General features: G+C 46.4%; 1 protein-coding gene across 8 annotated transcripts; it reads right to left on the bottom strand.

The window, feature by feature from the left end:
- Positions 1–91: 91 nt before the first annotated feature.
- Dgka (diacylglycerol kinase alpha) lies at positions 92–25,673 on the bottom strand. Of its 8 annotated transcripts, none has more exons than XM_027392134.2 (26): positions 25,256–25,398; positions 22,168–22,283; positions 18,235–18,290; positions 15,915–16,056; positions 15,536–15,612; positions 15,130–15,262; positions 14,827–14,904; positions 14,104–14,153; positions 13,203–13,277; positions 12,901–13,020; positions 12,678–12,792; positions 10,786–10,874; positions 10,532–10,651; positions 10,323–10,421; positions 9,924–9,992; positions 9,616–9,689; positions 9,409–9,480; positions 8,020–8,105; positions 7,835–7,924; positions 3,247–3,407; positions 2,940–3,004; positions 2,269–2,359; positions 1,047–1,245; positions 836–956; positions 589–649; positions 92–367 (listed from the first exon to the last, which is right to left on the bottom strand). In XM_027392134.2, the coding sequence occupies exons 4-26, from the start codon at positions 15,979–15,981 to the stop codon at positions 284–286; spliced, it is 2,196 nt and encodes a 731-aa protein (XP_027247935.1). In that variant the 5' UTR covers positions 15,982–16,056; positions 18,235–18,290; positions 22,168–22,283; positions 25,256–25,398; the 3' UTR covers positions 92–283. The 8 variants fall into 8 exon arrangements, with proteins under 8 accessions (XP_027247935.1, XP_027247937.1, XP_027247941.1 ...); XM_027392136.2 differs by having other exon boundaries at positions 15,915–15,991; XM_027392140.2 differs by lacking the exon at positions 22,168–22,283 and having other exon boundaries at positions 15,915–15,991; positions 25,256–25,506.
- Positions 25,674–26,915: the final 1,242 nt, after the last annotated feature.

The raw sequence follows: 26,915 nt of genomic DNA, 5'->3' as shown, positions 1-26,915 counted from the left end.
GAAAGTATAAAAAAAGAGATGTGTTAATCACTTAACAGATGTCCGGGTAATGGAAAAAGGTACTTTATTAGGTGAGGCACTTTCCGTATGCGTGTGTGTGTGTGTGTGTGTGTGTGTGTGTGTGTGTGTGTGTGTGTGTGAACAGTGAGGTGGCACCAGATAATAAATACTATGAAGATGCTGAAGCACCCTTCTGGGCTGACGGGAGGGTGTGGCAGCAATGTACAGAGCATAGAGGGACATCTCCAGGAACAGGGAGGTAGGCTCAGGGCAGAAGGTACCCTCAGCTCCAAAAGCCAAAGAAGCTGTAGGTATTCTGAGCTGGGCCCATAAGCATAGGCATCTGGTTCTTGTGGGTGATCTTGATCTGAAAGGGAAGGAAACATTATTTGGAAGCCTGTCCTGGTGCCTTAGAGACATTAGGGTTCTGGGGTGAGTTGTTGGGGTGTACTGAGGAACTGGGAGTTTGGGAAGAATGGTGCATAGAGGAACATAGAGCGCCAGGAGGAAGAGAAGACACTGCAGAAGGGAGACTTGGGTTCCACAGTGCCTAAAGGTCCAGCTTCTGCAGGCCTCGGCAATACTCACTGTACAGGGTGCCTGCATCCAGGGCTCCCCATCAACTTGCATGGGGAGGGTTTTTGTGGTCCTGTGGGAGACCAAGATAGATGAGTTAACATTGTCTTACCAACCAAAACGTTAAAGCTCTGGCTTTCTTAGGTTGGCTTTGAGACCTTCTGTCATGGAGAACAACCTAAGAAAGCGGTTCCCACCATTCCCACGAACCACCTGCCACCTTCCTCTCCTCGGGAGCCCAGGCCAGGGTCTTCCTTACCGGAATGTGATCTCGGAGCACTTGGCCAGCCGGTGTCCAGCATTCTTGAGTCTGGTATAGATCTGGCCCATCTCAATCACATCCTCTATTCCTACCACTTCCAGCCGCTTGTCACTCATGTCTGGGGGTAAGAAGCACAAAGAAGCGGGTGAGGGTCACACCATCCCCTCAGGTCTGACAACTTCAGCTCCCAGGGGGGCACTCGTCTCACCTTGCACACTGGTTTTCAGGATATCAGGGTCTGTGATTATTTTGGCCACACTGCCTAGTGCCTGGTTGATAGTACAAGTATCTCTATGAGGTCTCCTGGTATCACCCCAGAGGTTGGAGCCACCATGCATGCTTGGGATATTCAGTACTGCAATGCCTTCAAGGGACTGGTCACTGAGATCCAGCTGCTTCCCACAGATCTGAGGGGAGAGGGACAAAACTACAGCTAGAGAGGGCATAGGTTCTCACCTTATAGCTTTGTCATGAAATGTGGCCGCTCCTTCTGGGATTAAGAGGTGTACAAGAGAAGAAAGTGTGTGTGGGGTCATATATATGTAAATTTATATATTATTTCTCAACATAGTAGTTTTTTTTTTTCTCTGTAGCACTGACTGTTCTAGAACTTGCTCTGTAAACCAGACTGGCTTGAGAAGCAGAGACCCACCTAGCCCTATCTTCTGAGTGCTAGGATTAAAGACTTGTGCCACCTAAGAAATGTATCTATTAGCCCAGCACAATGGCACATGCTTTTAATTCCAGCACTTGGGAGGCAGAGGCAAATGGATCTCTGTGAGTTTGAGGCCAGCCTGGTCTACATATTGAGCTCCAGGATAGTCATATCTACATAGTAGAGACCTTGTGTAAAAAAAAAAAAAAAAAGGTTATTTATTGTCTATGAGGGGATGGGGGCGCATATATGTGCACTCATGTAGGAAAGAGGACAATTTACAGGAGTTGGTCCTCTCCTTATGCCATGTGAGTCATGGGGATTGAACTCTGGTCATCGGGCTTGGCAGCAAGCCCTTTACCTGCTGAACCATCTCACCAGCCCAGGAACTAGTATATCGTAAGGACTTGGCAAGTCGGGGTTGGAGAGCTGGGTGATCAAAAAAGTATAGGTCCACACATGTGTGACATTCCCAGGGGCTTCTGTGTAGGACGAAATTTGAATATGAGAAAATGAAAAACTCGGCCTAGTCTACAGAGCAAGTTCCGGGACAGCCAAGAACAGCTAAGCTACAAGGAGAAACCCTGTCTTGAAAAACAAAACAAAGAAAGAAAATGAAAAACTTGTTATCTAAGAATTTAGGGCTTTGGGGCAGGAGAATTGCTGCAAGTTCCAGGCCAGCCTGGACTACAATATGAGACCCTGTCTCCAAAAAAAAAAAAAAAAAGTTAAGAAGATGTGGAGATGTGGGTTCAGTTGGTATTATCATACACACCTCAACTGTCAAAGACTCTTCCAGCTTCTTGCATGTGGAGAAGATGGATTCAGATGTCGCAAATTCCAAGTACCACAGTTTGTTTTTCATTCTGCATCCAGCCCAACACAAGGCCCAGAAGGGAAGAGACAAGTTACACAGCGACAAGAAAAGGTACCAACTTCCCAACTCCAAGAGTGACAGTAGTGGCTTTGGTTAGGGATTTCCTAGCCAGTGTTTCTGCTTATATCTAACTATCTGGTGATAAATTTGGTTACAAATCAAGTCTTTTTTCCCCCTTTGAGACAGGATTTTTCTGTGTAGGCCTGGCTGTTCGGGAACTCATTTTGTAGACCCAGGGCTGGCCTTGAACTCAGAGGTTCTGCCTCCCGAGTGCTGGGATTAAAGGTGTGCTCACTACGCCCAGCACAAATCCAGTCTTGACACTGAGTGTCCATTCCTTCTCTCTCTCTCTCTCTCTCTCTCTCTCTCTCTCTCTCTCTCTCTCTCTCTCTTAAATATCTTATCATTTTGTGTGTGAGCTTACTCATGCATACGGAGGTCAGATGGTAAACCTGCAGTAGTTAGGTCCCTCTTTCTACCACGAGAGTTCCGAGGACCAGAATCAGGTCATCAGGCTTGGGTGTAGATACCCGCTGAGCCGCCCTTCTCCCTCTGTGTTTCTTCCTTACCTGCTGTTGAACTTCTCAGGATACTTCTCTCGCATGACGTGGAACTGGTGAGCAATCGAAGCATCCTGGGGAGTAACAAGTATATTTTAGAGACCAGACTCCTCCCTCTTCAGGGCTCTTTCTTTACTAAGTTCTCTTTTCCTTCTTTCCTCCCCCTTACGGGACAGGGCATGACATGCCCAGAGCTTTTTGCAACCCATACCACTATGTACCCAGCTCCCAATTTCCCTCCTGCGTCTCTTCCTTTCTCATCTCCAGCTGCTTTCCTTCCTCTTTTGCCCACACTCTTCCCTTCTCTCCCACTGACCACACCGATGGAGAAGTAGTTATTGATGATTTGAGAGGGGATTGGATCGCTCTTCTGTCCATTTTCTTGGGGTATCACTTCCAGGGACCATCGATCGAGATACACCACCTTACTTATCTCTATGTCCTTGAGAATCTTTGCCAAATTCTCACCTTCATAACCTAGAGACGGGAAAGACAAGCTTGCACCAACCCCTACGTGAGCCTCAGAGAGCCCGCTCTGAGCCCATCCGCACAGATTCCCGAGGACCCTCTGCCTTTGTTCTGTAGGAGCCCCCAGCCCTTTGCCAGTGAAAGGGCAAGATGCCCAAGCTCCGTGAACCAACGATAAAGTCAGCCTCTTGCTGCCTCTTCCACACCGTTATGGAAAATAAACATTCCCAAATGTGTGTCCATATATAGACATTATTCCAAATACATCTTTAATAGTGAAAGAAAGGAAAATGCTGAAGAAGATGAGTGACAGCAAGTTGTGTGGCTCATGTCTACAATCCCAGCACATGGGAGGCCGAAGGAAGACTACTGAAAATTTAAGGCCATCCTAGGCTACATGGGAGTTCAAGGCCAGCCTACGCTGCACAATGACACCTTTCCTCAAAACACAAAAACATAGTCAGGCAGTGGTGGCACACACCTTTAATCCCAGTTCTTAGAGGCAGACACAGGCAGATCTCTGAACTTGAGGCCAGTCTGGTCTACAGATTGAGTTCCAGGATGGCCAGGACTGTACAGAAAACAAAATTAAAATAAATTTGCTACTTTTGGGTTTTTTGGTGGGTAGGGTTTCTCTGTACAGCCTTGGCTGTCCTAGAATGTACTCTGTAGACCAGGCTGGCCTTGAACTCAGAGATCCCACTGTCTCTGCCTCCCAAGTGCTGGGATTAAAGGTGTGTGCCACCATCTCCCAGCAATAACATTAAATTTTCTATTTGGTTAAATAAATGCAAGCCTAAAAGAAGAACGGCAAGGGACAGAAGATATGCCTCTGTGATAGAACAAGTATGTGTCTACCATGTGCAAGGCCCTATGTTCCATCCCCAGCATTGTAAAATAAAGAACTACAAAAAAAACAACAATTCACAAACTGGAAAAAAGGAATCACCTATAACAGATTACATTTTCCAGTATTAAAGAAAAATGCTTCAAAAGCTTGGGGAAGGGCTGGAGAGATGATGGCTCAGCTGCTAAGAGCACTGGCTGCTCTTCCAGAGGACCGGAATTCAGTTCCCAGCATCCACATGGCAGCTCACAACTGTCTGTAACTCCAGCTCCAGAGGATTCAACACTCTCACACAGACACACACAGGCAAAATACCAATGCAAGCGAAATAAATATTTAAAGAAAAAAAAAAAAAGAAACCTTGGGGGCATAGCTTAGTTGTAGTGCTTGCCTAGCGTTGTGTGGGGCCCAAGGTTTAATCCAAAAACAAAACAAAAATCAAAGCCAAAAAAAACTTATATATCAGTGCATTGAAGCCCTTAACACAACAGTAACACAGAAGAAGAAATACCAGTATCAAAGAACCTCCCTTTCATGGTAAGAGATTTTGCAGATGTGATTACAGTAGTAATCTTGAATGGGTGATTATCCTGGGTTATCTGGATAGCCCTAAAACAATCACCATCATGATTATATGTGCATGGAAGCAAGGGCCAAGTGTGGAAGGACAAGCCTGAGATCCTAGCACTCAAACTGCCTCGGGTTTAAGGCCTGTCTGTGCTACACAGTGAGTTACACAGTTTGGTCTATATAGTGAGGTCTTGTCTTAAAAACCCAAACAATAGCTGGGCAGTGATGGTGCATGTCTTTAATCCCAGCTCCTGGGAGGCAGAGGCAGATGGATCTCTGTGAGTTCGAGGCCAGCCTGGTCTACAAAGCTACACAGAGAAACCCTGTCTCGAAAAACAAAGAAACAAACAACAAAAACCCAAACAATGGGCCAGTGAGCTTGTTTAACAGAGAAAGGGGCTTGCTGTCAAGCCCGATGACCTGAGTTTGATCCTCAGGACTCACTTGGCATAGTGAATGGACTCCTGCAAGTTTTTCCTCTGACTTCCACATGACCGTGGTGGCACACTGGTGCCCACATACATGCATACACATACCCGGCAACATTTTTATTGTTGTTACAGGACCTCACTCTAGCCGAGGCTGACCTGGAACCCTCTATGTAGCCCAGGTTGGCCTGGAACTCAAGGCAATCCTTTTTGCTTCAGCCTCTGAGATTACTGGTGTGAGCCACCATGCCTAGGTCCTGACATATATTTCTAACTAACATATATTTCTAACTTCATTATCTGGCTGCCCCTCTGATATCTTAGCAAATGCACCAAACTGGATCTTTATTTCTGGAAATAGCCTTCCTTCTACATTCCCATCATAACAACAGGCATCCCCACCTGTCTCCCTCAGGCAGCCCACCCACTCTTTTCAAAGCTCCCATGGCAATATTCCCTTTACTTCCTGTTCTTCAAACTTTATGGTATTTTTTGGTGACTACATGAGTTTACATTAGTTCTGTATACTCTTGTCATGATTGAGTACACAGAACCCTGTGAGAGTCTCATCAACAGAACACAACAAAGACTCAAATATGTAATTTAAAAGTGCCTGCTACAATAAGGGAGACGTCAGATGAAAATTGCTCTCTTCTCTCTCTCTCTCTCTCTCTCTCTCTCTCTCTCTCTCTCTCTCTCTCTCTCTCACACACACACACACACACACACACACACACACACACACACACAGTCTTAGGTAGGGGCTGGAGAGCATAAAGGTGCCCATGGCCAAGCCTGCCAATCTGAGTTCTGAGTTTGATTCCCAGTATTCACATGGTGAAATGAGAGAACTTACTTCCAAAGTTGTACTTTGGCCTCCACATGTGTGCTACTTACTGTATCATGTACACACACACACACACACACACACACACACACACACACACACACACCAAGTAAACAAAACATAATAAAACAACTTTTAAAAGTCTTACATTATAAAATAAAGTCAGAAAGCTTACAATTTTTTTTTCTCCTAATTTCTTTCAGAGATGACTGTGGTTCAAGGTTCACACATTCAAATGTTTCAGTGGCTTCAAAGGAAAAGTGGACGAGCAACTAGCAGGAAGCCAGACAGGCTGAGGTGAACTGGAGAATACAGTTGGAAAATGTCTGACCTCCATGGGCACTGGGCATGCACACGGTGTACAGGCATCCGCACGTAAGCACATAGAGTAATAATTTTTTAAAAATACAACAAAGAACCTGGTGGTGACCCATGCCCTTTAATCCCAGCACTCAGGAGGCAGAGACAGCCGGATCTTCGTGAGTTCAAGACCAGCCTGGTCTACAAGGGCTAGTTCCAGGACAGAGAGGGCTATACAGAGAAATCCTGTCTCCAAAACCAAAACAAACAACAAAAGTAAAACAAAACAAAGAAATGGAATGTATTAGGCCACTGTAGGGAAAGCCTCAGAAAGAGATCAGTGAGAGATCCTTGAGGGATCAGTGAGCTGCCTTGGTGGGTGAAGGCACTCATTGCCAAGCCTGACCATCAATCCAAGGAACCCATGTATGTGTACAAGAGAACTGACTCGAAAAACTTGAAAATTGTCCTCTTGTGAGTTCAAGGCCAAGGCCAGCCTGGTCCACAGAGAGAGACCTTAGAGAGAGAGAGGGGAGGGAAGAAGGAGCAGGAGGTGGTGGTGGAGGAGGAAGAGGAAGAGGAAGAAGAAGAAGAAGAAGAAGAAGAAGAAGAAGAAGAAGAAGAAGAAGAAGAAGAAGAAGGGGGGCTGGAGAGATGGCTCAGAGGTTAAGAGCACCAACTGCTCTTCCAGAGGTCCTGAGTTCAATTCCCAGCAACCACATGGTGGCTCACAACCATCCGTTATGAGATCTGGTGCCCCCTTCTGGTGTGCAGATATACATGGAAGCAGAATGTTGTATACATAATAAATAAATAAAAACTTTAAAAAAAAAGAAGAAGAAGAAGAGAAAGAAGAAGAAGCAGCAGCAGAAGCAGTAGTTGTGCTCTGATATCTACAGTCACGATGTGGCACAAAGCACATGCAAGTTATGTGACATTTTTGACAATTAGACTGAATGAATGAAACTTGCTAGCTCATTCAGCTATGACACTACTTTTCCTCATCCCTACCACGTTCCTTTATCATCCGAGCCCTAGAGTCGTTTGTAAGAGAGACATGTGGATCTTGGGGTTATTAGGGAAGGGGACTGTCACCCTCAATTCTCCTCGGTTCACAATGTCATTCTTCTTGGTGGCCACTCTACTTTGGTTCCCATCTATGCGTACCGCTCTTCTTCCCCAAACCCCTCTTTATTCCAGACTTTTTGCCTGCCTGTAAGACTGTGAGCCATGTTCACGCAGTACCCACAGAGGATGGTGTCGGATCACCTAGGACTGGGGTTAGAGAAGGTTGTGAGCCATCATGTGGGTGCTGGGAATTGTGCCCAGGTCCTTCGGAAGAGCGAGCAGTCAGTGCTCTTACCCTCTGAGCCGTCTCTCCAGCCCTGCCGTCTTTCTCTTAAAGCTCCCCCACGCTCTGGCAAAACTTCTCATCACCACTTACCCCTTCCCCATCGTAGGCAACGGGCCAGATCATTCCCAGTGCCCAGGGGCAGCACCGCAACAGGAGGCACAACCGGCAAGTTGGCTTTGTCTGAGGAGGCAGGTGAAGGAAAGAATGAAGGGAGCTTATCCGAGAACACTTCCTCCTCCATCCCCTGCCCAGAAGGGACCTCTCCCTGCACTGACCAATGCTTTCTAGAATCCAGCCTACTGTGCCGTCTCCACCACACACCAATACCCGGAATTGAGGAATGTCTCTGAAAAACCTGAGCCTGAGATAAAATGGAAGAGAGAAAATGAAGAAGGATAATGGGAATCTACCCAGGTCCTGGGCAGGATAAGTCACTTTTTAATCTCTCATTCCTATGACCCTGTTTCCTGTTGCGGAATATTACTTTAAGAATGTAAAGGTGTGCTGCTTTTGCTTATGCTTCATTTGAGTAACTCCGTAAAGATGAGTTACTGTTTCTCCTTGCCTACATAAGGCAGCCAATTGGCCTAATAAAAAGCCAAACAGCCAAAAAGCAAGGCAGTAGAGAGACAGGTGGGGCTGGCACGCAGAGAGAAAAAGTAGAAAAGAGAATGGGGAAGAAAGGGAGGGAGATGCCTGGAGCCAGTCAGCCACAGAGCAAGTGGTGAAAGTAGGACACACAGAATGAGAGAAAAATAAAGCCGGGCATTGGTAGCGCACGCCTTTAATCCCAGCACTCGGGAGGCAGAGGCAGCTGGATCTCTGTGAGTTCGAGACTAGCCGGGTCTACAAGAACTAGTTCCAGAACTAGTTTGAAACCCTGTCTCAAAAAACCAAATAAATAAATAAATAAATAAATAAATAAATAAATAAATAAATAGAGAGAGAGAAAAAAATAAAATGCCCCAAGGCAAATGTAGATAGAGAAACAGGTTAAACTGAGTTATAAAAGCTAGTGGGACAAGCGTAACATAAGGCTGAACATTCATAACTCATAACAAGTTTCTGTGTCATGATTTGGGAGCTGGTTAGTGGCCCAAGAGAAAACCTGGTACAGTTCCCCCTTGTCAGTTTAGGGCTGAGAGGGTGGCTCTGCTGGTCAAGCATTGGCTTTGCAAGCTCCAGGACCTGAATTTGATCCCCAGAACCAACATAAAAATGTCAAGCATGGGGCTGGAGAGATGGCTCAGCGGTTAAGAGCACTGACTGCTCTTCCAGAGGTCCTGAGTTCAATTCCCAGCAACCACATGGTGGCTCACAACCACCTTGAATGAGATCTGGTGCCCTCTGTTGGCACACAGGCAGAAGACTGTATACATTAAAAAAACAAACAAACAAACAAAAATCCAAGTGTGGTGATGTGTTACAGTGCTGCCAGGGAAGCGAGCTTACTAGACAACCAGTCCACCTAATTAGTGAGCTTCAAGCTACTGATAGACCTTGTCTCCAAAAGAGAACGGCATTCTTAAAGGTGACACCTGAAACTGTTCCTTGGCTTTCATTCACTCAAACACGCTGCCCCCCAGCATACACGCGCTCGAGCACACACACACACACATACACACCCCACACACCCACCTGCACAGCCCCTCACCCATACCCACCCATACTCAGGACCATCCTTCAGGTCGAACACCTGTCGAGGGTTTAGCATATACTGGAACTTCCAAAGCACCCTGTGTGAAAGGAAAAGAAAGGCAGCTTGGCAAATTCCACCATGTTAGTGTCCACCCAAAGGACCCCCCTCCCCCATGCACACCTTCCCTTCCCTGCTCTATACTCTAGATTCTCCCTGTCCTACGTGTGCTCACCTCTGTCCCTGCTTCCCTCCACTCTTCAGATTGACAAAGACTAGAAGTGGGTGGGTGTTAGGAACAGGGTCAATCTGCAGTGGGGGAGGGAGAAATAAGGATAAAGAAAGCAGGATTTTGTCAAACATAGAGGTGCGTCCTTCAGAGGCACGGGACTGGCGTCTCCCAAGATGCTTCCCCTCTCTTGTTTCCTCTACCAAGGGGGACCTTTTAGAGAGCAGGTATCCCATTTCTACTTCACTCCCTCCCAAGAAGGATCCAATCAAAAGCTGGCATGACCTTCAGGCCCAAGCCCCTCAACCCTGTACCCGAAGAGCCTCAATGGTGCTCAGGCTTGTATCATCTGTTGTCTTTAGTTTTCGATCTTGTCCGGACATCTGGGAGGGAAACAACGAAGAGAAAAGAAAAGGTGGGGTTATCCAGGAGTCAAATGGTCTCACTTGAACCCTGACGGTCCTAGATCGCTGTTCTAAATGTCACTCTGGCTGGGTATGGTGGCTCACACCTACCCTAAAACCCCAATCCCTTTGGAGGCAGAGGTAGGCTAGCTTGGTCTACACAGCAAGTTCCAGGCTAGCCAGGGTTACATAGTGAGAAACAATAACAAAACCGCACAGCAAACCAAAGGCGTTCTCTATGTAGAGGTGTGTTCATGGGAAAGCAGGAATACGTTCCTGTCCCTTCCCAGCTGCCATTGACAGTCTTACCAGGACCCTCGGGTAGATGGAAGATGGAGGCAGGATATGATCACGGAGCTGCCCACAGTCACATTCAGGACCCACAGCCTGCAGACAGTCATCATGGATCTAGGAGCACAAAAGGGGAACAAATCATGTAGGGGACGTTATCAATTCTCTTGAGTCTAGACACAGGAAAGAGAGCCCTTAGGGGCTGGAGGGACAGTCCCTGAACTGACCTCCAGGTGGCACCACACACAATGCAGTCCTGTTAGGCTGTGGTAGATTCGGATCTTTTTCTGGCAGCGGTCACAACGCCCAGAATCACAGCCTCCTCGAATCCACACATGTGAGTGGACCTTGGGGAGAAAGGCAGGCCCTTGTCTAGGGGGGTCAATATTGTGGGAGGGAAGGAGCACAACAAAAGGCTAGGATGGCCGGGGCCAGGACGGGGTTGGCAGTGTGGGAATGATTTGGGCACGGGGTCACTCACACCAATGTCTTTCCGAGACTTGGCATAGGTGCGGACTTCACAAGGCAGGGCCTTCTTGGCACAGTGGTCATGAACAGTGTACTTACAGACTGGGGAGAGGGAAGAAAATCAGAGCCTTAATTGTGGCCTTTCTCCCCCTCTTCTCCTTTCTTGGGTGTGAGAATCACTCACCGGAACAAAACATGCAACCATTGCTGCCAGTTGGTAGAGAATTAAAGTTTGCAAGGGCAAACCTCATCTCTCTCCTAAAAATGCAAACACCACCTCCTATCTGTCACTACACTGGCCTCATGCTAGGCTAGAACTGACATCCAGAGTCCCGGCCAGCCAAAGCTACATAGTGAAACTTTGTCTCAATAGAATAATTGAATCTTTGATATACTGCAAAACAATAACGTCTCCCTTCAATTAATTAGTTGCATTTATTTATGTATGCGAGTATGCATGTACCACAATGTACACGTAGAGATCAGAGGACAACTTGTTAGTCAGTTCTCTCATTTCAATGTAGGTTCTAGGAATTGAACTCATGGCATCAACTTTGGCCACAAACTGAATTATCTCACCAGCCCCTATTTGTTTTGAGACAGGGCCTTATGTAGTTCAGGTTGACCTTCAGCTTCCTCTGTAACTGAGGCTGGCCCTAAACTCCTGATCCGCCTCCCTACAGCTGAGGAACACTGTTATTGCAGGCATATGTTAGCTCGGCTACTTGTAGCAATGCATTTACTGTTTACAGTTACCTCCTTTTTCAAAGAAACTAAAGCTTAAAGAAAATACGTCTTTAATCCCAGCACTCGGGAGGCAGAGGCAGGTGGATCTCTGTGAGTTCGAGGCCAGCCTGGTCTACAAAGAGAGTTTCAGGACAGCATCCAAAGCCACAGAGAAACCCTGTCTTGAAGGAAACAAACAAACAAACAAACAAACAAAACAAAAAACCCCAAACCATGACACTGGGGATGATGATGACTAATCCCTTTAATGCCAACATTCAAGAAGCAGAGGCAAGTTGGATATTTAGTCCCAGCACACATTTAGTCCCAGCACTTGAGAAGCAGAGGCAGAAGGATGTCTGTGAGTTCAAGGCCAACCTGGCCAACAGAGCAGTGTCACTGCTCTGAGAGACACTGTCTTAGAAGGAGAAGAGGAGGAGGAAAAAACAGCAAAGTCAAAAAGATTGTTGGGAGGGTTTTTTTGTTTTGTTTTGTTTTTTGCTTTTCCAGACAGAGTTTCTCTGTGTAGCCCTGGCTGTCCTAGAACTCACTCTGTAGACCAGGCTGGCCTCTTAAAAATCCGTCTGTCTCTGACTCCTGAGTGCTGGGATTAAAGGTGTGCACCACCACTGCCAATCGATTGTTAGGAGTTTTGAGGCTGGTTTGGTTCATATACTTCCAGGCAGGCCTGAGCTACAGTGTGCGATCCTGTCTTTTTATTTATAGTTTTATTTATTTATTTATTTTGGTTTTTTGAGACAGGGTTTCTCTGTGGCTTTGGAGGCTGTCCTGGAACTAGCTCTTGTAGACCAGGCTGGTCTCGAACTCACAGAGATCCACCTGCCTCTGTCTCCTGAGTGCTGGGATTAAAGGTGTGAGCCACCACCGCCAGCTTATAGTTTTTTTTTTTATATTAAAGATTGTCTTTAAAACACACACACACACATACACACACACACACACACACACACACACACACACACAGAGAGAGACTTGGGTTTGAATCAGAGCACAGCACACAACTAATAATAAAAAGTTAGGCTGTTTTTGCAAGATCATATAGGGCGAAATGTCAGAGCCTAAAATTCAAATCCTTGTTTCTCTGAGTTCATACCATCAGTCCCCACTAGCTGTTGGGCTTCCCTTTCCCCCCACTACCAGTTCTCAACCAACACTCACTGTTACAGCTCAGGCCCTGTTTGCCAAGGCCAATGTTCAGCTCGCACAGGTTGCAGTAGACTGGTCTGGAGAATCTCTTGGGTCTCCATATATGTGCCCCATCATCTTTCAGAGTCTAGGAGGTCACAAGAGGATGCCAACTTCTGAGAAGGCTAATCTCTGGTTCTCTGGTGAGTATAACCTAAGACATTTCTTGACCTCCTTACAAAGCCTTTCCACTCACCATATCCATTCCCAGAAGCACAAGCAACGGCACAGTGGTAGACCCAGCCCGGACCCACTCAGCTAGAGAGACAGAGCCACTGCCATCATTGTCAATCTCTTCCATCATCTCCTGAAGAATCTGAATGGAAAGGTGGAGAAGCCTTTTCTGAGTGTGGTCCCCAGACAGCCTCTCCATCATCTCTTAGGACACCCAGCACAGTCATTCTAGCAAAGGGAACCAGGTGCCCATCAGAGATGGGCAAGGCAGAGGCAGGACCATGGGGAAGAGGGTACAATAAGGAAAGGAACAAACTGCCTTACCGGTTTCAGCTCAGACACATCCCAGTCTAGATATTCAGCCACTCTGATCATCTGAAGGATAATTCTCTCTACTTCCTGGGGCAAAGAGGGCAAAAGCCAGAGCTAGCCACTTCCTATCGCCACAACTCAAATATCTAGAAATTGGGGCTCCTGGATGCCACTTCCAAATTCACCTCTTGTTCTCAGGTATCTCTGACAAGTAAATAAACTTTCGAGTGTTTCACATCTCCAGCCTTCTCTTGTAGAGTTCAAGCTCTTGGGAACTGTTAGCATTCAGGCATCTGTACTGGCCTGTCCTTGGGGCTCTGACAGGATACAGCCTCAGCTGCAGCCACTAAGAGCACCTCCTGTGCACATTCACTATGTTCCCTTTTAAAAGGGCCCTGCCCACCTCCCATCCTCCTCTCTCTTTCTTTCTCTCCCTCTCTCTGTCTGTCCCTCCCTTCCTCCCCCTCTCTCTCTTTCCTCTCTCTCCCCTACTGATCCTGTCTCTGGAGGCTGGTCTCCCTCTCTTCCCTTTCCCCTTTTTATGATCCTTTTCCCTAATTAAAAAAGAAAAAAAAAGAAACCTGCTTGAACCCTGTCACATGGTGTCTTTCTCTATAGAGTCACTTTTCTTAAATTACAATAGGAACTACTTCCATATTTAGTCCTAGCAGACTAAGTATCTTCTAGACACCACCGTCTCCTCCTCTTTTTTTTGGTTTTGTTTTGTTTGTTTTTGGGGAGAGGGTAGTGTTGGAGATAAATTTAAGTTCTTTTGTATGCTAGGCAAGCACTTTGCCACTGAGCTACACTCCCAACCTTTTCTCTGCTTCTGGAGACCCTGGGCAAGTCCAGGTGTAAGGGCACAGGCAGATGAGCAGATTCCCTTGACCAGCACATGGATCCCACAACTCACCGAGCTGTCCAGGATCCCGTTTCTGTCCCTGTCGTACAGCTTGAAGGTGACTGCAAAGTTTTGGAGGAACCCAGTCAGGTTATGAGAGAGATCTAGAGAGTTCATTCCAAGGCCAGGCATGGAAGGGCCTGTATGTAATCCCAGCACTTGGAAGGTAGAGGTAGGCGCATCTGGTCTACATAGTGAGTTCCAGGCAAGCATGGGATATACAGTGACAGCCTGTCTCAAAACAAAACAGAAAGAAACACACAACCAAAAAACAAAGCAAAGCCCAAGTATTCAGAAACAGAAGAAATAAAGAAATATGGAAGGAGCTTGAAGTTAAGAACAGGACTGATAGAACGGATGAACAAGAAACACAGCTGGAGGCACAGGAAGTACACCTGTTATTCCGGGACTCAGGAAGCTGAGGCAGGAGGATGGCTTATACATTGTGAGAACCTCTCACATACAAATAAGACAAAAAGGGGTGGGGTGGGGAGCAGCAATGCATGCCAGCCTTGGTAAAAATAATAGAGACAGCACACACTTCTATGTATCACAGACATCCAAAGCCACCTACATAGGGATGTGTAAGCCATGGGAACTGCAGGTAGCGTGTGTAGGCAGTCTAGCAGAGCAGAGGAAATAGGCCTGTTCCACGGTGCACCCTCGTCAGCCTTTAGAAATCCCAAAGGAATGAGGAAAGGCACCCTTCTTTCTTGCTCAAAATGGCAAACTCACATTCTAGCTTGTCTTCTGGCCGGCCACCCTCCAGGAGGGAGAAGTAGCAGAAGACATCACTGAGACTGATCTTGTTGTCTACAAAATGAAAACATGGCAGATCCAAAGTCAGGGCCCCCTCTACTTCGGGTCTTTTTTTCCTTGTGTTTATCTCGACTCTCCCCATTAGCCTTCTTTTCACTAGTTCCTAGCTCTTTCTCTCCTTACTTCCCCACAATAAATGACTGCTTCAACTCTCATCCCCAAATTGAAACTATTTTGATTTTTTTCCCTATAGGCCCAGCCCTACCTGCGTAATCATACCTGTTGCCTCAGTATTCTCTGAGCATTGATCAGTGTGAAAGGACCAAAACAGAGACCAGCTGAGGTGATGGGGAACTTCATTTATTTCCAGATAGAGTTTCAGGAATTGCTTGAATCCCATGTATCCAATGGCCTATCATAAGAGTGAGTGTTACCCTAGGGAGTCTGCAGGATAGAGAAGCTGAAATATGGTTTTTTCGGTCATCTCCTGAGTTACTAGGATCTCTTGTCTTGTTCTAAAGCAATGGCCACAGTAACAATCAATAAACAATGGGATATTTGGGGGGGGAGGCAAGAAGTGGGCCCGCAAAAATTCCCAGAAGTTGGGGATCCCAGTGGAGAAGCAAAAACAAAGATGACAGGTAGTTAATGAGAGGGTGCCTGCCCTCCCCCCTCCGACACTCACATCTCCTTGGCAATATCTGCTCATCTCACCATCATCCTCAAAGGCTTTCAGGACATCGCTGACCTTTTTGGTGGAGTCTGGGTGAGAAGAGAGTAAGGTATGAGTAAGAGCATAGCTCGTTCCTCCTGGCCTTCTGCCAGAGCTCTACTGGGACGTCTACGGGGCGGGGAGGGGCTGCAAGAAGGGAGAAACAGTTTCTCCACAGCAATGCCCCCGCTTCTCCTTTGAGGCCTGGAGCAAGCAGTCAGGGAGAGGCAAGGTGGGTGGGGAGCTGAGGCCTCAGGCCTCAGCTGTGTGAGACGGATCAGCCCCAGGTGGCTGGGGCGGAGTGTGCCGAGAAGGAAGCCTCCAGAACTGAAGGGCCGGGAGCCAGACTCACATTCTATGTACTTCTGCAGCTGAGCAAAGTCGTTTGGGCTGATGAGGCCCTTCTCTTTGGCCATCATTCTTTTCTTCCTAAGGAACGCAGTAAAGAGAGCCCAGTGGTACAGCTTCTGGGGCTTCTTTGTCAGAGGGTAAACCTGGGGGAAAACCAGCGCTCTGCGCTCACGGAGGAGGACTGCGCTTCCTTCTTCCCTGTGCCTGTCTCCAACTCTCCCGACGACGAGGCCTGCTCACTATCTTTCTTTCTCTGACTCATCTCTGACATTCTCTTTCATGTCTGGATCCTTCTTCCACTCGGACTTCTTCCATCCCATCCGTCTTGATTCATCGGGCCATTATCACCACACACATACACGCTCACACACTCACTCTCACGGTCTCACACACACACAGAGTCACACACACACACACACAGTCACACACTCTCACTCACACACAAACACTCTCACACTCTCACACTCACACACTCTCACAGTCTCACACTCTCAGTCACACAAACTCTCACAGTCACAGTCACACACACACACTCACACACTCACTCTCACACACACATACTCACACAGTCACACACTCTCAGTCACACACAGTCACACACTCTCAGTCACACACACACACTCACACACTCAGACATTCAGTCACACGCAGTCACTCACACTCACACTCATACACACACTCACACAACACACACTGTCTCACACACTCACTCAAACATACACACACTCACACACTCTCAGTCACACAAACTCAGTCACACACAGTCACACACACACACACACACACACTCACACTCACACACTCTCACAGCCTCACACTCTCAGACATTCAGTCACACGCAGTCACTCACCCTCACACACACTCACACAACACACACACTCACTCTGTCTCACACACTCATTCACACATACACACACTCACACACTCTCACAGTCACACACAGTCACACACTCTCACAGTCACACACTCATACACACTCATACACACACTCAGACATTCAGTCACACACACAGTCACTCACACACATACTCATACACTCACTCACACATACACACACACGCGCTCTCTCTCAGTCACTAGACACACTCTCACAGTCTCTCACATACAGTCATACACACCCTCACACACACCCTCACACACATACATACTCTCAGTCACTCACACACTCAGTCTCTCACACACACACACACTCTCTCTCTCTTTCCCTCTCTCTCTCTCTCTCTCACACGCACGCACGCACGCACGCACGCACGCACACACACACACACACACACACACACACACACACACACACACACTCAGTGCACCTGGCCTCCTTTTTCAGTCCCCGACCCTACTTCAGACTCTGTGGCCTCTGGCCATCTCCTCCCACCCTCCCAGCATTCTCACCTCGACTCGCCTCCAATGGCAAGACCCCATCTTGCTCTTCCTCCAGCCACCACTCCCCCGAGCCACACACACACACCCCACTCCACTCCACTCCACTCCACTCCAACCCACCCCCCCACCCCCACCCCGCAAGCAACGACCTCTAGCGCTTGTGACACGAGACTCGGAACTAGCAGTGGCTGGGACCCTGCCTAGCCCTGTTCACACCTCACAGGGCTCAGCTAGTAATGGGCCGGTACTTGGCTCCTGGGGGACCAGAGGAGGATGGAGAGGAAGACTCCAGTTTCCGGAGCTGCAGGCTCAGCTATGATGCCAAATCTTCCACCTTGCTCGGTTACCAGCATTTATGGAGTCCCACCATTTGTTACCGGATCCGGGATACAAGCAGGAATAGTTACGTGGTCCTGACTAATATCTGCTTAAGGACTGAGTAGTAGAGGGTGACATTTCTTAATGATTTTGTTTGTTTGCTAGGGTCTCGCTACTATGTGGCCCTGGCTGTGTAGCCTGGAACTGGCTGTGTAGCCTAGGCTGCATCAAACTGGTTCAGCAATAGGCCTGCCTGAGCCACTGGCCCCGATAATCTCTTGTATCCAGGGCCCTGCCAAATGTTCTACAACTGAGCTACACTCACGTTAATTATTTAATAACAGCAACAACAGTAATTATATATTTTACAGAAGTAAATAGTATAGGGTTGGGCTGGAGAGATGGCTCATTGGTTAAGAGCACTGGCTGCTCTTCCAGAGGTCCTGAGTTCAATTCCCAGCATCCACATGGTGGTTCACAACCATCTGTAATGAGATCTGGTGCCTGGTTCCAGCCTGCAGGCAGACATGCAGGCAAAACACTGTATTCAAAATAAATAAAATCTTAAAAAAAAATAGTATAGGGTTGTTGAGATGTGAGATCTAACTGGGTTCCACTCTTACCTGTTACAGGACTGTGGCTTGGAATAATTACACCTCCAAAACAGGGAGAACGGTACCTATGGTTCACAGTTGGGAAGTTAAATAAAATAATAAATTAAAAATAGCTCACATAGCCAGTGACGCACGCCTTTAATCCCAGCACTCGGGAGGCAGAGGCCAGCGGATCTCTGTGAGTTCGAGGCCAGCCTGGTCTCCAGAGCAAGTGCCAGGACAGCCTCCAAAACAATACAGAGAAACCCTTTCTCGAAAAACCAAATAAAATAAAATAAAAAGCTTGAGCTAGTTAGAAACAAACCTAAACTATCAGCCGAGCTTTCATAATTAATAATAAGTCTCCTTGTCATTACTGGGGAGCTGATGGTCCAACATGGGGACATATTTCCATGTAAGACCTGAGAAAGCTTTAAAAAAAGGTTCGAAACACACAAAAATAGAGCCAAACTCGGCTTCCTAGTCCCACAGTGTCTCATGCAGGCTGCAGTATAGAGGCATCTCTCAGCCACTGCCTGCAGGCTTGAGCTGCCAGCACCTTGAGCAAAGTTGCTCAGCAGCTTAAGAATTTGCTCATACAGACTGTAAAGGTAATAGATACGAAGTAAGTAAAGCATTTTCAGACAGAAAAAAAAAAATCTCTAAATAGGTTACAGTGTGTTTAAAAAATGTCTATATGCAGCCAGGCAGTGATGGCGCACGCCTTTAATCCCAGCACTCGGGATTAAAGATCCCTGCAGAGGCAGGTGGATCTCTGTGAGTTCGAGGCCAGCCTGGTCTACAAGAGCTAGTTCCAGGACAGCTTCCAAAGTTACACAGAGAAACCCTGTCTCGGAAAAAAAAAAAAAAGAAAAAGAAAATTGGTGACCCAAGTGATCCAGCCTCACAGACTACTCTAGCCAAACTTAATATAAGCCCTACATTTTCCCATCACATTGAGACTAGACAACAACGAGCTCTCCCAGGACTTGACCATTATCTCAATTTTCGCAGAGTCCACTGAAATATACCAGCTCCCTCAGACATCAGGAAGCAGTCTGGAAAACATAACACCCACATTCCCAAGAGATGGGGGTGGATGGTTTTTGGTCATTCAGTGGGTTACTGATATTTGTCATCATTTAGGGAGGCTGGGTACTGGTCATGGTAAAAAAAAAAAAAAAAAAGCTGAACAAGGATCTCTTTTTGGAGAGAAAAGTGGGGGATATAGTATAGAAATTATGGGATAAAAGAACATATTGTTGAGTATACTTTTGAACAATCACTAGTCTCAAATATTTTACATTGGTTATGGAATTCTGTATATTGATACAAATTTAATGTTATTTTTGTTAGAACATACTGTACATACATTTCTTGTTTAAGGTATTATACCTATACAGCTCATTTAGCAATGTAATGTAAATTTCTAGTTCTTGAAAACTATTATAAACTATTTAGGATAATAAAGAAATTCATGTTAGTAGTTAGTCACTCATAACAATCATACATAGTCATGGTGGGTATGTTTTCAAGGTCAAACAGATATATTTTAGGTAGACAGGTGGTCTTCAAACACTTCAGAGATCTAAAGAATATGGCATTTAAAATGCTTTAATAATATAACGCTTTTCATGACAATGAGACATGTCCGCTCCTGTCAGCACTGATTTAATTTAAAAGAGGATGATGGATATTGAAGAAACTCCATATAGAGTTTGCTTTCTCTGTGGCAAAAGCTAGCTACTGGACAAAGAAACTGCTCTTGCCTCAACCGCTGACAGTATGCTGTCCAAATTGGACAGGCAGGACACAAAAGAAAGTGTCTGCTGAACTTTGTCAAAACAAGACAGGACAATCCTTCAAAATTCCTGCTTCAGCTGGTTTTGGTGGCACATGCCTTTAATCCCAACACTTGGGAGGCATAGGAGGCTGATCTCCATGACTTTGTGGGCCAGTCTAGGCTACAGAGCTAGTTCCAGGTCAGTTAGGGCTGTTACAAAGAGAAACCTTATCTTGAAAAACAAATAAATGAAAGAAAATCCCTACTTCACAAAAAAGCCTGTCAGATATTCTAGGCCTGTAGGCCAAAGATGGATGCCTCAATATTACAGAGGAACCTTGGGCGATTGTCCAGGTAGCCAACTGTTTCTGTCATTTCTATACTTTTGGAAGTTGTTTGCTCGACACTTCCTGTTTACTCAGGTAATATACTGTATCTTTTTGGGGTCCTTGATGGAGTTGAAGACTAGACAGTTATAGTTGCAGTTTTCCTTAGTTATGATAGAAATAATTAGATATAGAGCCTTGGATTCACCAAGATAGAATAAATAATGGAGTACTTTCTCCAAATATGCCAAATACAAACAGACTGGACATTGTAAATGTAATTCTTACCTGATAACTTTTCTTATTGTTTGCATTTTTACTAGAGTTACATTTACTTAGAGTTTACATTTTTACTTCTAGTTTAAACAAATATAGGGGGAAATGTTGTGGAATATTCCTTTATACTGTACAAAAATATGTCACTGTGATTGGTTTAATAAAAAGCGAAATGGAGCCTCCAAAGCAACACAGAGAGACCCTGTCTCAAAAAACTAAATAAATAAATAAATAAATAAATAAAATAAAAAAAAGCTAAATGGGCCAGGTGTTGGTGGCGCATGCCTTTAATCCCAGCACTCGGGAGGCAGAAGCAGGCGGATCTCTGTGAATTCGAGGCCAGCCTGGTCTCCAGAGCGGGTGCCAGGATAGGCTCCAAAGCTACACAGAGAAACCCTGTCTCGAAAACAACAACAACAACAACAATAACAAAGCTAAATGGCCAAAAGGTAGGCAGGATTTTGGGGGCAAAGAGACCACTGGGAAAAAGAAGGCAGAGTCAACAACCAGGCAGAGAGCAAGCAAGACATTCAGGAGAACAGGTAAAAGCCATGAGTCATATGGCAGCATATAAAAATGAATAAAAATGAGCTAACTTAAGTTATCAAAGCTAGTTATGGGGCTGGAGAGATGGTTCAGTGGTTAGGAGCACTGGCTGCTCTTCCAGAGGACCAGGGTTCAATTCCCAGCACCCACATGGCAGCTCATAACTGTCTATAACTCCAGTTCCAAGGGACCCAACACCCTCCTACAAACAAATGAGCACCTAAAATAAAAAATATTTTTAAAACAATAAAGTAAAAGCTAGTTAGAAACAAGCCTAAGCTATCAGTCAAGTTTCCATAATAGTAAGTCTCCATGTCATTATTGGGGAAGTCATGGTCCCGACAAAAAAGTCCAATTACATCCTGTCTCAAAACAAAAACAAAAGCCCCGATAAACCAAGAGGGGCTGCTGAGTAGGTTGTATGAGCCTGGAGACCCAAGTTGCATCCCCCATAGCCCATATAAAGGTAAAAGAAGAATGAAGAAACTCCACAAAGTTGTTTTCTGACCTATACACGCATGTCACATTGGCACACACACACACACACACACACACACACACACACACACACACACTAAAAATAAACAAAACTTCATAAAAGAGGAGAGAGAGAGAGAGAGAGAGAGAAGAAGGAAGATACAACGGAAGCCCAAGGAAGTCATGGGCTGGGATAACTGAAGGCAACTGATAAGCAGCAAGAGTGAGGCTCCAGGCCCCAACAACCCAGCAAGGCCTCTGCCTTTTCTCTGCTCCACTCTCCCTACCACTGTATGCCTTTTTAGCTCCTCTGTATGCCAAGGGTTACCTGGTTATCACCAAGATATCCGCCATCCTGCCTGATTAGGATACTTTTCCCTATTCCTGTCAAAGCCATCTCACCTAAAATACCAGCTCATCCGTGAGAACTTCCTGGATGTGCCATCCAGTTTTGTTTTTGAGACAGGGTCTCACTGGCCCAAGCTTGTCTGAAACTCATGCAAACATTCTGCCTCAGTCTCTTTATTTTCTTGTTCTACCTCAGGTGTGGCTCACCTTCAAATCACAAGCAGAAATTTTTATCCCTTCTTCAAATGTTCATAGTCTACCAAAATGTTGGTTTCACAAAAGCAGGAACTTGTCAGTCTTCTTTCCTGTTTTAGCCTCAGCACCTAAAACAGGACACCTCATGGATTCGATCTTTCAGTATTGGTTGTACAAATAGTTGTGTAAACTTGAGTAGTCATTTTAGGGGACTACTAATCCAAGTTTGGATAAATAGGATGCCACGGAGTGTCCACTTGGCAGTCAGGAAAGTATGAGATAATTTGGAGGGTAGATAGTAGTTACTAAATAAATAGCTGTTACATTTATGACTGAAGCTAAAAAGCACTCATTGAGATATTTCATCAAACACTCTGGCCTTGCTGGAGGTGTAACTCAGTTGGTAAGACACCGGCTTAGCATGCACAAATTCAATCCCCAACACTATATAAACCAGGCATAAAGATACATGCCTGTAGTCCCAGCATTTGGGAAGGGGATAGAGACAGAAAGATCAGAAAATCAAAGTCAGATGCCCTAACCTGAGGCCTTGAATCCAAAACAAAACACTGTGACCTCTATCCACAGATTTAGGGAACCTTGGTGTGGATACCGGGAGGCAGTTGGGGGCTACAAGAATAGACCAGCCCTTTCCTTTCTGATGGCATCATATCTCCTCTGAAACCTTTGCCCCATGACATATGCATCACAACACCCACGTTCCAAGGGTTCTCTGAGAACATTAGAAAAGGGTCTTCTAAAAGAAGACAGTGACACCAGAGGAGAGGACTTTGCCTTCCTGGCTCTCATCAATGACTACAATCCATCCTCTGCTGCCAACAGAGATAATGAATACATGAGTCTTATGATCAATAGAGCTTGAATAGCTTAATTAGCATCTCTGATCACTGCTGAAGATGGAATACTGGAGACGGGATCTGAGGGAGAAGATGATAGGGAGAACAAACAAGGACAATGAAAAGGAGAGAGGCCAAGACACTTCTTTCCAGTCCCTTCCTTGGCTCCCCTGGGAGCCACCTGGAGAGGGTATATATATATATATATATATATATATATATATATATATATATATCTGAGAATGTTTTTCCTTCTATCCTATTGCTTGCTTTTGAGCCAGGGTCTCACTATATAGTTCTTGTCCCAGCCTCTTAAGAGCTGGGCTTACAGTCATCTGCCACCACACCCTGCTCAAGAATGGACTTTTGAATTAGGTACAGGTTAGAATCCTAGCACTTAGATGAGTCATTTTACTCACTGAACCACATTAATTTTTTTTAAAGCTGGGATCGAACCCAGGGCCTTAAGATCTCAAGCATGTCAGGTAAGCCTTCTACTGAGCTACACACACCAGTCCAACCTTATCAATAAATAGTCACAGAGTAGACTTAAGTAAGTTTATATAAGCAAGTGCATGTAGCAGCAAACTGCAATAAACACCAGCCAATATTACATAAAGTAATACACAGAAAATAACTTTATGCCTGGTGAGGCACGGTAGCATAGGCAATTCCAGCTACTCAGGAGACAGAAAGAGGAATGAAGCCCTGCCTTGGGCTACAGAGTAAGTTCAAGGATAGCATGGGCAATTTTGTTGAAACCCTGTCCTCCACTCCCCCTCACTCCCAAAAAAAGTGAAAAAAAGAAACACATTTGGATGTTAGGAAAAACTACACTTTCAAGCCCAGAACTCACAAATTCTCATGATTTCCACAAATAGTGAACCCCGGTTATGTATGTACCTTCCACCCCAAAGTAAAAATACCTATGTCAGGTACAGACTTGTAGAAGCATCAAGATCATGAATTTGCCTCTGAGAAATGAGGAGGTAAGCTAGAAACGATAGTCAGGGACATCTGTGGGTTGGGATCTTGGACATGGGGCCTTCTGGGGATCTATTGAGTTGTCCTGACTTCTGCCACTGAGAGTTTGGATGCTCCTGAACCTGAAGGGAAGCAAAGTGCCGGATCCTAGGGCCTTAAAGACCCGGAACAAGTCCAAAGTTGTCTTTCAGCTCCAACTCGACCCTGAGGCTATAACCTGGGCTAGTCCAGACAAATGCAAGGCTGGAAGGGTGGGGTCCTTGGCCCTACCCCCAGCTATTTGTGACTCACCGGTCCCTTCCCTCCCCTGGTTTCCCGACTCACCTCTACTAACCTAGGGTGAGACCGGAAGAAATCGACTTGGAGGGAGGGAAAGAATCCTACAACATCCCGGGCTCAGAAAGACAATTAAGGCTCACGATCGAAGTCAAGACTTTTGACCGCAGTACATCCATCCCACCGTCTCAGTGCCTCTCATCCTCTAGGTATAATTTTAAACACCGAATACTAAAACTGCAGTTATCAAAGAGCTAAGCTTTTCACAACTGGCACTAACATTTTTAAGTTTCCTTTTCGCTTCATCGCTCATTTCCAAGTTGTTCATCATTATTTAAGAGTTAGCTGTGTCTCTGGGACATTTAGGATGTCCTAGGAAGAAACTTCACAGATCAGGCGCTCCTTGTTTTAAAGCCTGACCTGATGAGCTAGACTTAACCGTATCAGGGATGGTGCCCCCTTTTGCCCAGGGTTGGGGGTCCGTTCTCTCCTCCCCCTCCCCGGTACTAGTCAGGAGTAATTTTATGTTGTTGTTAAAGCATCAGAATTCACTAAACCACCACAAATATCGGGGATAATTTTGTTGCCTGGATGAGGGAGGGGATGGCACGTTGTGTTCCTGTGTGGAGGGCGTCGTAGCTACCAGTACAGGAGGAAGTTACGATGTTGGCATGACTGGTGGTGGTGGGGGATGTGGGCTTGTATTTTCTGAGGGTGCAGAGATGACCAATGACATTTGCTTTCCTTCCTCGGTAATAGGGTTCATTTATCGTATTTAAAGCGGAAAGAGATTCCCACTCTGTCTTTTCAGAAACTTCCCCGCGACAGGTGTGGAAAGGCCACAGAAGAAACCTTCTTCCACCCCTGTGGCACAGTGGGTTTCCAAAAGGGACCTTTCTTCCAGTCCCCAGGAGCTGAGCTTCCCCAGCTCTCCGGGTGATCGAACAGGATAGGGGGTCAGGTCCCGGGGAAACTCAGCTTACCCGGGTCTTGCGCAGCCTAAGGCAGCTCCCGTGTCCCAGCGCAAAGGCTTCCAGCAGCCGGCTCCAGCTGTCAACGCTTCCTCCTCCGGACGCGGCAGCGCTCACCCAGCCGGTGGAGCGGCCTCTTCCGCGGCCCTTCTGCCCTGGTGCGAGAGTGTGCGAGCGGGGCGGGGCTCGCCCGGGGACTCTACCTTGGCCCCGCGAGGCGCGCCGCACGGTCGGAGTTGGGGCGCAGGAGCCCGAGCTGGGCTGGAGGGGACGGGCTAGGCAGACGCGGCCGCCCAGCTCCTGACGACATACTGCCCGCCCCTCACCCAGCCTGCCCTCCCGCCGCTGCCTAGACCACCGCTGTGGCCAGCTTTCCAACACTACCTTCTCCCGGGCTCCAGAACACAGGGCTCTCTCTGGTCTGTGCCACTTTCTCTACTCCCACACGCCTGGGGCAGCTCTATTTCTATTTTTTCTCTTTCTAATTACTCTCAGTCTCTCCCATTATCCCCTCCCCCGGGAGGCCAAGGTAGGGGTCAGGATGCCGATCCGAACCACCCAGCAACTGGTCAGCAATTAGTCCACCCTCCAGTCTCCAAATCGTCATCTTGGACTCACCAGCCCAGCTCCACATTCAGGAGAACCCCGAGGGGAAAGGCCAGAGTTCCACACTTCACAACTTAAGACCTAGGTACAAATCTTCCTTTTCCACATTGCTTGACCCTATCTGAGACGATTGCCCACCTCTCCTGGGGGGGTTCCTCAGCTCCCCTAACTTGTCTATGCACAGCTCTTTCTCTCAACATCCATATCCTCTCCTTAAGGCCAGGGTGGAGGTTTAGATGCATAGACCCCGGTTGTCTATGTTTACCTTTTCTCCATACCCAACCCTGGCACTTTACCCTCTGGCTTTGGCAGAAGGCACAAAACACTCTGGGCAAAGGTAGCCGCTGGCGGCGAAGCCTTTCTGTTCCTCCTACCTGTACTCTGGAGTTGCTAGGACTCTTAGGGTAGCATGGATGGTGTGATGCTGGGAGAGTAACAGAGAAGAGACCAAGGCCTAAGGATTTACTGGTAGCTACTGGGGGTCCCAGGTCCCGCCTCCAAATCCTGACTAACTCCCTCCTCCCCTTCTCTGAAATTGGAGAGTAACAAAGCCTGGGGTTCTTGGAATTGCCTCCTTTTATATCTGGAGTGGGCAGAGAGACTGCTGGTTGGAAATGTGTGTATCTGCTGTTGTGTATACACATCCACACCTCATATGTATAAATATTTGGGCCCAGTGAGGGTCAGAGGAAAAACAAAACAAAACATGTGGCCCTCTAGTGGAAACGGAGAACTAAGCAGTTCTCAAATATTTGGAGAGAAGCTCCTTGAAGCAACTTTTCTCTAGAGTCTAGAGTAATGGGGTTTGGTATTATTATTAATTTTAATTGTGGGTCCAGATCAAGAGTTGGAGAATGATATGTCTCTGTTCCATGTCTTTTTTTTTTTTTGTCTTGTTTTGTTTGCGTCTCGATTCTTCCTTGCTTCTTGCTCTTTTTCTCTTCCTTGTCCTTCTCTGCCATCACCATCACGCTGCAGATGAATTTCAGTGCCTGGAACATTGCTTCCCAGGTGCTCTGCCATTGACTTATACCCCAATCCCACGTCCTTCATTTTTAAGAGTTAT

This window comes from Cricetulus griseus, assembly GCF_003668045.3.
Source record: "Cricetulus griseus strain 17A/GY chromosome 1 unlocalized genomic scaffold, alternate assembly CriGri-PICRH-1.0 chr1_0, whole genome shotgun sequence".
Classification (NCBI taxonomy): Eukaryota; Metazoa; Chordata; class Mammalia; order Rodentia; family Cricetidae; genus Cricetulus; species Cricetulus griseus.
This window is presented reverse-complemented; position numbering and strand designations above follow the sequence as displayed.

Excerpts from the sequence above, each read along its gene's own strand:
- Dgka (XM_027392140.2), bottom strand. The coding sequence starts at position 15,981 with ATGATGGCCAAAGAGAAGGGCCTCATCAGCCCAAACGACTTTGCTCAG. Across the intron at positions 13,278-14,103 it reads ACGGGATCCTGGACAGCTCG|GAAGTAGAGAGAATTATCCT; the intron begins GTGAGTTGTGGG and ends TCTTTGCCCCAG. Across the intron at positions 3,408-7,834 it reads TTGCCTACGATGGGGAAGGG|GTTATGAAGGTGAGAATTTG; the intron begins GTAAGTGGTGAT and ends TCCCGTCTCTAG.